This window comes from Staurois parvus, unplaced genomic scaffold (genome assembly GCF_062004578.1).
Source record: "Staurois parvus isolate SC_StPar_1 unplaced genomic scaffold, SC_StPar_1.0 ptg000356l, whole genome shotgun sequence".
In the NCBI taxonomy this organism is placed as follows: Eukaryota; Metazoa; Chordata; class Amphibia; order Anura; family Ranidae; genus Staurois; species Staurois parvus.
In genome coordinates, this window is record NW_028318152.1 from 3,592,468 (window position 1) to 3,602,951 (window position 10,484).

The 10,484-nt window shown below is 42.7% G+C and overlaps 1 protein-coding gene across 2 annotated transcripts in view; it reads right to left on the bottom strand.

The window, feature by feature from the left end:
• The window catches only part of DPF2 (double PHD fingers 2), a 59,392-nt gene extending 52,246 nt beyond the window's left edge, over positions 1–7,146 (bottom strand). For both annotated transcript variants that reach the window (XM_089684796.1, XM_089684795.1), the window contains exons 1-2: positions 7,035–7,146; positions 1,582–1,742 (exon numbers count right to left, since the gene is read on the bottom strand). In XM_089684796.1, the coding sequence (XP_089540922.1) occupies positions 1,582–1,742; positions 7,035–7,057 (184 nt within the window). In that variant the 5' untranslated portion in view covers positions 7,058–7,146. The remainder of the gene's footprint in view (positions 1–1,581; positions 1,743–7,034) is intronic.
• Between the last annotated feature and the right edge of the window lie 3,338 nt (positions 7,147–10,484).

A 10,484-nucleotide genomic window follows, 5' to 3' on the forward strand; every position in this document is an offset into this window, starting at 1 on the left:
CTACATCATGCTATACAGGTACAATTTGGTACTCTGACCCTCGAGCTTTCGGAATCATCCCTGGAAATGTTACTGTTAGACTCGGATATTGCTAAGCTGGTCACCACCTTTTATTCCTGTCTCAAGACTGCCGGGACTAATCCTTTTCATATTGCTCATTGTAAGTGGAAGGCGGTGCTTCCTGGGCTGCTTGAAGAGGGTTGGGAGGAAGCACATGGTTTCCAAGATCTCATCAGTACTGCTGATAGGTTTACTCAATGCAAGCTCATCCACCATCTTCATTACACCCCAGCTAAATTTGCCCGTATGGACTTTGGATCTGCGGACTTGTCCTCGTTGTGGCCTTGGGGGTGCGGATCTGTTGCACATGTTTTGGGCCTGTCTGGCTCTTGTTTCATACTGGAAGGACTTCTTTACTTTTTCTAATAAAACTCTACATTTGCCAGTTCCTTATACACCGCAAGTTGGACTTTTGGGTATCTTGAATGACTTTGTAACTTAAAATCAGCCTCCATACAGAGATTCTATCGTATGGTTAATCTTGATCTGTCTAAATATAAGATAATCTACAAAGGTCGAGCATGCCCTAAAAGGTTTAAGGAAATATGGCAACCCTGGCTGGACATATTAGATTATTTTTGGGGGGATATTCCACTACCACAGTCACAGCGTTCTACAACTTGAGTAATATTTTTTTTTGGTGCTACCGTTGTGGCGGCCATGGGCTTTTAATCTCTCCTGTTGTCTATGAGGAATAGATGGCACATGTGTTTGTTGACGTGTGAGTGTGTTTGCTTGCTCTTGGTTGTTCTATTTACTATGGAATGTTTCTACATGTAATGGTCACCATTCTTTTAGGTGGGCTCAAGGTAGCCCCTGGCAATAATCTGTTTACTGTTTTTTCCCCTTTCTTATGTAACCTTTACTCATGTTCTCAGTTTGGGGCTCCTGTTTTTTTCTCTCTATTGTAAATGGTTTATGAAAACAAACTAAACACCTTTAAAAAAACAAGAAAAGAATGCTTCACTAAACACTGATGTGTAATCCTCGGGATACAGCAGTGTGGGCAGACTGAAGGGAAAAAAAAAAAAACTTACAGATCACCATACTAACACATACAGTGTTAGTGTGGTGATCTCACTACTGAGCTATTGTGTTCTGACAGCAGGACCGCCCCCCTGCCAGGACACACCGGTCAGCATTTGCAGATGTTGGCTGCCAGCGCTAATCGGATGCTGGTTTTCCAGCATGCCCAACCGGCTTATGTCTGACAAGGAGCTGTAGACAAGGGCCAAAAGTCATCTACTTTCTGCCAAACTGATTACGGAATTTTTGGACAATTTTCAGCCCGTGTGTACCCAGCTAAGGAGCCATGCTGTCCAATACAATTTCCACAGGCAGGTTTAGAGATTGTGTTAAATATACCCCTGATGCTCAAATGCCTTGAGACACAAGCCATTGGACAAATATACATATCAAATAATACTGGGTGAGATGTGCTCATCAGTAGGTAACCAGAGTGGCCTTAGCTATAATGGTTAATTTACCTCAACCTTTTTTTTTTTTTTTGCAATATCATACCTGGACCTCTGTGCCTTTTCTCCATCCATATATAACAGTTGCTCTGAGCCACCCCAGTTTGGGAATCCAAGAACGGCAGTCGAACACTACGCTCTGCACACAAACGTGCATTGTAATTGTGGCACTGCTCCATGGCATCTCTGTAATACTGCTCACCAATGCTGCATAGAAACAATAATATATTTATTAGCATACAATGGTATAACCTACAATAACAGTGAGAGGCTGCTCTGTGTAGAAGCAACAAACTGACAAATTATATTTTCACTTAGTCCTCTCCTCAAATTAGTGTGTCTTGCACTGCAATACAAATGATTGGCACCTTCTACGGACTGTCACCCTCTCCCCCGTCCAAGCTCTTCTGTAAGAGGCTGATGCCAAGTCAAATTCAGGTACTTGGCTTGCTTTTAAAAAATAAATTTGATGTATTAACGATTACGGAACTGAATTAAACTGTATAGTTTATATTTACCCAGAGTTCAGATTTAAAGCATATCTAAACTCAAAAACAAAAATGTAATTTATTGCAGCTTACCAGGTCCAAAGACATGGGTTCTGCATTAGTTCTCTATTTCAGGGTAACAGTATTTTCAGCAGGTACAAAATATACCTGTTCATCTAGCCAACGAAAATTGAATGTAACTGACAAACATTCCTATATTTCTTGTGTAAAAGGAAAGCACCATCAATCTACCATGTAATAGAGATAAACAACAGATATACTGAAGAAATATGCATAGCCATGAAGGGACAGCAACTGTATTATTTGTACTATTGCCAGATGAAAAGAAAAAAAGTCTGAAAAAATAAAATTAGTGCAGCCGCATCTAAGGACTGTTAAGCTGCAATATATTATGTTTTTGTTTTTGCATTTATATATGCTCCTGAACAACCCTTAGATAGCCTCTAAACATGAGTAAACTGCCCCTTCTGTAGATAAATGGAAAGCGTTTAACTGTATCTTACGAGAATCTGCTGAAGCACAACTTACAAAGTGACCTTAGTTATAGAAGTTTTAAGGGCTTTCACATGGAGCCTCTCTGCTCCAATTAGCAGGGATCTGCCAGTGGATCCCCTGTTGAATCAGAGCTGAACAGGTTAGAGGTCTGTTTTTTGACATCCATGCCCGTTCCGTTTGTGCTTGGCAGACCTAGCTCTATGAGCGGATGGATGTAAAAGAACTTGTGTGTTTACATCAGGCTACCTCCAATGCATCAGAAGGCCATTTACATCAGTCTACCCACAGAGCTGCATGGAGCTTCTGATCAGGTCTGCCTGAAACACTGACACGCTGACCTGATCAGAAAGCCTGTGTGAAAAGGCCCTAACATTCCACAAACTAACAATTTATATATTATTCTCAAATGTTAATCATGCGGCTAATAGGTTACAACACACTAAGGTAACATGAAGGGCTTCACACTGTACTCCACTGTTACCAAAGACACTGTGGCTTGCACCATGGCTCCTGTAGTCAGATCTGCCTACCACAGTTAAAAGAAAAAAAATATTATCCTTAGGGCTCATTCAAACAGATGATTAGCACTGTCTTTCATGCAGAGTCGCTAGCAGATGTGTGTGCATCCACTTTGGAGCTACGTACAGGCAGCCCATAGAAATGGATGCACATGCAGCGGCTGCACAGACCCAATCACGTGTCAAAGTATGACATATGGGTAGGAATGTGTGCACGGATCTGAACACAGACTATGTACATTCAGATCCATACACCCGCTCTTGCATGCATCTCAAACTCTGACATGCTATTGAGTCTGTGCAGCCGCTGCGTGTGCATCCATTTCTATGAGCACACTTAAGTGCCATTGGCTCTGCAGGGAGGATGGGGCTAATTGCCCATCTGAATAAACCCTTATATTCACTTCACTGCATGATTCTCAAAGAAGGGCTTTTTCTTCTCTTCAATGTTATATATTTTTTTACAATCTGTCAAAAGTGTTTGTTTCTGCAAATGAACAATTTTCAGAGAAAGCAGAATTATTCTTTAACAATGACTAATTAGCAAATAAAAACCCAACTCAAATGACTGCCATTTCTGCTAACTGAACACTGTCTCAGCAACAAGCTTTGCTTTTACGTGTTTATGGGTCACATGTTCTTCCAGTCACCGGAGCAGAGATCAGATAGCACAATGGCAGGATCAGAGAACGGGGGTCCACCACTACAAACAGTAAAGTATACAGGATGGAGCAAAGTCTTACACATTTTCATCAAAAGTGGAAAGCTTCACTATTGTTCAGTAACATGCCACATACACATGCATACAGATGAAATTCCCTCAACATTTTCCAATATAAAATATGGCTACTGGAAATTTTCTTAAAGGTGCACATTGGGCATTTAATAGTGTTATAATTTTATATATAGAGCTGTGTTACTGAGATCCAACAAGCCAGTACATGAGAAGTCAAGCATTAGATTAACTTCTCAGGAATGGGAATGGCCATAGATGGATCAAAATTTGATCGGTCCCTGCTGAACCAGTTGAATTTGGATCCATCTAAGGACAGAGTAGGAAACTGAATCTGTCAAGCAGTGTATCATACAATGAGGGAAATTTGCTAAAGCTGCAGAAGAGAGACTCTGGAGCAGCAAGTGTCTCTGGGCTGCTGCCAAAAGGTGCCCTTGTGCTTCGTCATTCAGAGTGGAAGCACTCTAATACAGGAGATGTATTACTGGCTCGATCACCAGGTGAAAACAGAGGGCAAAAAAAAGCCTAAAGAAAGCTAATGCAGCCAGCATATCTATTCATTGGTAAGTTGTAATATGCTACATTTTTGGTTTATTACCACTTTAAAGTGATAGTAAAGGGTTTTTTTGTTTTGTTTTTTAAACAAAAATGTTATACTTACCTTCTCTGTGCAATGGTTTTGCACAGAAGGGCCCCCTGATCCTCTTCTTCTGGGGTCCCCTCTGGCACTCTCGGCTCTTCCTCTACTTCGTGTGCTACCATATTAAGCCGCTTCCTATTGTGGCACATGTGGGTGCAATCCTGAACCGAGCTGTGTGCATCTATTGACACACAGTGTGGCGTGGTCATGACCCCCACTACCTTGTCACAGGATTTGATTGACAACAGCAGCAAGAGCAAATAGCTCCCACTACTGCCTCAGCTCATGTGAGGAGAGAGAGCGCAGCACTACTGCCCTCAGGCACAGTGCTAGATTGAAGTAAGGGTCATGTAAGTATCTGGGGGAAACTGAACATAAAATGTTTGTTTTTTTTACCCAAAAGAATATGTAAACCCAACATTTCATATTCCTGATATGTGCCTGCTGTACCATGTACTTGTATGAAAAGTTATCCTGTTCTCTTTGTATTGCTTCCTTTGTGTGAAATCCCTGGTGTTCCTGCTGTTTCCTTTTTACAAACTGGCTACACTAAGCATGAGAACACAGCTTGGTCAGTTCTCTAGCTTTGCTGGAAACTTCTTTCACTCTCCTCCAATGATCAGACTTCCACTGACACCACTCCCCACCCCCTGCACAGCCTTTTACTGGGAAGATCAGTGTGCCGTTTCACCTCCGCTAGCTCTTATGTATCTGAGAACAAAGGGGTCACTTATAAAAAAAGGGGGAAAAAAAAAGGTATTTATCATTTTTTTTATTTGCATACACAAATGTTTGCCTTTCTATTTTAAAGTGAATGGGTTGTTTTACGAGTTGAGGGTTTATATTATATGCATTAAGGTAAACACCTTCTGGGTGCAGCTCCCCCCTTTTACTTACCTGAGCCCCATCTCAATCCAGCGGTGTGTGCATGAGAGGGTCACGTCTCCCAGGTCTCTCCCTCTCATTGGTTCACACAGCAGTGGAAGCCATTGGATCCTGCTGCTGTCAATCACAGCCAGTGAGCCAATGAAGAGAGAGAGGAGGGCAGGTCAGAACCTGGCTCTGTATGTTAGTGGACAATGTCCGTTTACAGGAGCATGGCTTGGGAGCTCCCATAGCAAGAGGCTTGCTATTGGCGGTACTTGGCAGGGTGGGGGGACCTAAGAATAGGATGATTGAGGCTGCTCTGTGCAAAACCATTACACAATGCAGGCAAGTAGAACATGTTTGTTATTGAAAAAAATGACATTCTTTAGCCCTGGTTCACATATATGCGGCCATGAGGGCAGTGTTTTGCACGGGCACGAGAGCCCATTTGAATGGACTCCCATTACACGTAGGGAAAAAGTCCCTGTGCTTCTTCTGAAAATGCAGCCCGCACTGGAACCTCGGTTCCCAGTACGGTTGCGTTTTCCAGTGCGGGCGGCGTGCCATTAGAACTAATGTCACCCGCCCACCCTCTATGCGGGTGGTGCGGCTGCACGGATTTTCGTGCGGATCTGGAGTGGCACCACCCGCACAGATGTGAACCTACCCTTACAACTACTTTAAAGCAGACGTAAAGTCCATTTTGTAAGTTGTACCCACAAGTAAACCTATAATAAAGCTTACCTGTGCATACAATGAATATCTCCTAAACTTGCACCATTTAGGGGATACTCACACAGCATGCAGTCCGTGAAGTCACCAACATCTGCGCTCTGAAGGGACGGCACAGTGCGCCAAACCTGCAGAGCTTCGTGCCACAGCCGAGGGCTCACACGTGTGGTTGTGACGTCATCACTGGTCCATACTGCCAGAACTCACCAACCTGGAAGGATGACCAGATGAAGATGGCGGTGCCAGGAAGTCGTGACAGCGCAGCGCTGGAGGTATACATGTATAGGTAAGTCTGTCATCGTGTACTATGGAAGTATGCGGTGCATTCTACTACATTATGGCCAAACCTGGGGGGCCCATTCGTTTTTATTCCGGCGGTTTACAGGAAAACAATGGTGAGGATACTGTACTGAAGGTGATCACACATCATCCTATGGACTTCGCCATTTCATACAAAAACATGAAATCTTCTGACAAATCGAATGAAAGGTGAAATGATGGCCAGCTTGTGATGGGGGAGGCCTGCTGCTGGGATAGAACAGGAGTGAGTGGGGCTGTTATGTAGAGGAGGCAGCTGAGGCCGGCCATTGGGAGGAAGGTAAACAATGTGTAGCCGAGCAGTCCGCTTCCTCTCACGGGGTGATGGAGGCCTGGGCGAGGTACACATTGTTATCTGCACGTATGCTGCTCGGATGTCGGACAATCACACAGCAGCCTCCTCCTCCCCGGGACAAGCGGGCTGGGGAGTTATTACTGCCGGTCACATGACTGGGAGCTGAGAATGCGACACGAGGGGCGCCGCTATTCCCTGCCTATCGGTGATCTGCTGCAACTTGTAGTTCTACAAGAGGTACAATCCCATGCCTGCCTCACAGCCACCCCGGGACTGCACACTCCCCTTCTCTGAGGAGAACCCTGCCTCCCCGCCCGAGAACAGCCGCCTCTCCAGTCTCTCTCTTCCCCGAGCTCCTTCCTACATCACTTTCTCCCATTTCCTTCACTCACATCTTTTCCACAGCCGCCGCCATCTTCTCAGTCTCTCCCGCGACACAAGCACTCTAACAGGGCGCCTGCGCAGTCAGAGCATGATGTCATGTGTGCACATGCGTGGTGCTACTGACTCGCACGCGCTACGTTGGGGCTACTGCGCTTCCCTCTCATGGCGCATGTGCGGCAAGAGGCGCCTATATTGTGGAAGCTTTCTGCTGCTTGTGTTGTGTGACTGCGGACTGCTGGGGTACAGTGAACGTGTCCTGGCTTTTATAATGATAAGGGGCCTTTCACACGGGCGTTCTGGCACGATTTTTGTTCAAGGATAAAATGGGATCAGTTCACATCTATTTTTCAGACAGTTTACATCCGTTCTGTTTTTCTTTTCTTTTTTTAAAGAAGAAAAATAGGGTTTTCTTCTGTTCAAAAAAATGGTTGCGGACATTAACTGCTTCTGTGCCGCCCTATAGCAGAAATACTGCTACAGGGCGGCGGGTGCGAAAAATTTATATGTGTGTGTGATTTTTCAGTTCCGAGCAGGGGGCATGCACTCGCTGTGTGTGCGCTCTACCTGTGCAGCCATTGGCGGCCCCAGCTGTCAATCATCTGGTCCTGGCTGGTGATTCCCCACCACCAATCCACCAGAATTACTGAAGGGAGAAGGACCTGTGTATAAACAACACAGATCTCTCCCGTCAGCTCCTGCATAGCAGAGCCACACAAAGCAGTGTGCTTACAGTGGAAAGCACACAGTTAACCCTTTGATCGCCCCAGATGATAACCCCTTCCTGCCCAGTGCAATGTTAATAAAAATGTCTTTTTATTAGCACTGATCACTGTATTGGTGACCCTGGAGATGTCAGTGACAGTCAGTTCCCACCCAGTGTCAGAATGCCCACCACAGTCCTGCTATAAGTCACTGATCGCCGCCATTACTAGTAAAAGTACATTTTTTAAATAAATTCCAGTATATATACCGCCATTTGTATCGCTACAACGTTCAGGTAAACCAATTAAATTTACACGTATTCAGATGTAGCAGAATACATTTTGGCCTAAATTTATGATGAAATTTGATTTTTAAAATTTTTTTACTGGACATGTTTAATAGCAAAATTGTCATTTTTTTTATAATAGCGCAAAAAATAAAAACCGCACAGGCAATCAAATGCCACCAAAAAAAGCTCTATTTTGGGGGGGAAAAAAGGATAAAAATTTCATTTGGGTGCAGCGTTGCATGACCGTACAATTGTCAGTTAAAGTAATGCAGTGCCGTATCACAAAAAATGGCCTGGTCAGGAAGGGGGGTAAATCCTCAGGAGGGCAAGTGGTTAACGGATGTAAACAGATGATCATCCACTAGTTCATAGAAATACATGGGTGTCTTTTTTTTTTCATTCGTAAATGGACAGATGAAAAACATACATACGGAACACCCCTGGGGAAGGAACCTTCGTGTCCTTTCACATGGGCGTTCCTTTTTTTTCATCAGGTCAAATTTTTTCCAAGAAAAAAGCAGATAAGTTCACATCAGTTTTACGTCAGTTTTTCATCCATTTACATCTGTTTTTTTACATCCTTTACCAATGCAAGAACGGACCGAATGTCCGTTTACATCTTATTTTCGTCCATTCCTTTTTTTTTACGGAAGAAAAATAGGGTTTTCTTCTGTTCTAAAAAACAGATCTCAATGGATGTGGACATTAACGGATGTAAACCGATGATCATCCACTTACATCCGCTAGTCCATAGAAATGCATGGGTGTCCGTTTTTCATCTGTCCGACGTACGGAACGCCGGTGTGAAGGGAGCCTAATAAACAAGCTTTGATTGCAGATATATTTTCACAATTGCCTCTTTGAGTAGTATAAAGGTAGAGCTATAGGCATAACCTTTCTTTTTTTAAATTGTGGATAAAGTAAGAGAGGGCTATGACCCCTGTAAGGTTTATTTTTGCCCTTTTTGTTCCAATGGGGGGATTTACCTTCACTTCCTGTGCCATATCCAAAAAAGGAAGTGAGATGAAATCCCTGCAAATTAACCACTTGCGCTCCGGAAGATTTACCCCCTCCCCTTCCTGACCAGGCCACTTTTTGCTATTTGGCACTGCGTTATTTCAACTGGTAATTGCGCAGTCATGCAAAGCTGCACCCAAATTAAATGTATGTCCTTTTTGCACACAAATAGAGCTTTCTTTTGGTGTATTTGATCACCGCTGGTTTTTTTTTGTACTATAAACAGAAACAGACTGAAATTTTTTTAAAAAATTATATTTTTTACTTTCGGTTATAAAAATATATGGTAAACTCAAAGTCATAAATTTAAGCCAAAATGTATTCTGCTACATGTCGTTGGTGAAAAAAATCCCAATAAGTGTATATTGATTGCTTTGTGTGAAAGTTATAGTGTCTACAAACTATGGTAAGGCTAATGGAATTTACGCAATTTTTTCCTATACAGCGCTGCACCAGTTTAACTGACAATTGCACGGTCATGCAATACTGTACATAAATTAAATTTGTGTCATTTTTTTCCCACAAATAGAACTTTCTTTTGGTGGTATTTGATCACCTCTGGGTTTTTTTATTTTTTACGCTATAAACAAAAAAACAAACATTTTGAGAAAAAAAACAATATTTTCTCATTTCTGTTATAAAAAAATATCCAATAAACTCAAAGTTGATCATGAATGTAGGCCAAAGTGTATTTTGCTTCATGTCTTTGGTAAAAAAAAAATCCCAATAACTGTATATTAACCACTTGCCCTCCTGAGGATTTATCCCCCTTCCTGACCAGGCCATTTTTTGCGTTACAGCGCTGCATTACTTTAACAGACAATTGTGCAATCATGCAACACTGCACCCAAATAAAATTTATGTCCTTTTTTTCCCACGAATTGAGCTTTCTTTCGGTGGTATTTGATTGCCTGTGCGTTTTTTATTTTTTGCGCTATAAGCAAAAAAACACTGACAATTTTGAGAAAAAAACAATATTTTGGACTTTTTGCTATTAAACATGTTCAGTAAAAAAAATGTTAAAAATCAAATTTTGTCATAAATTTAGACCAAAATGTATTCTGCGACATGTCTTTGCTAAAAAAAATCCCAATACGTGTAAATTAATTGGTTTACGTGAAAGTTATAATGTTTACAAATGGCAGTATAGATACTGGGATTTTTTTTTCTACTAGTAATGACGGCTATCAGTGACTTTTAGTGGGACTGTGGCGGACATTCTGACACTGGGGGGGGAACTAACTTGGTGTCACTGACATCCCCAGTGACACCAATACATTGATCAGTGCTAAAAACCAGCACTGACACTGTACTAATGGCACTGGGCAGGAAGGGGTTAATGTGAGGGGCGATCAATGGGTTAACTATGTGCAGGCAGTGTTTTACTAGGGGGCGGGGGCTGTGTTCTTCACTGTAAGCACACTGATCGGGAGCAATATGCCAGAGCTGA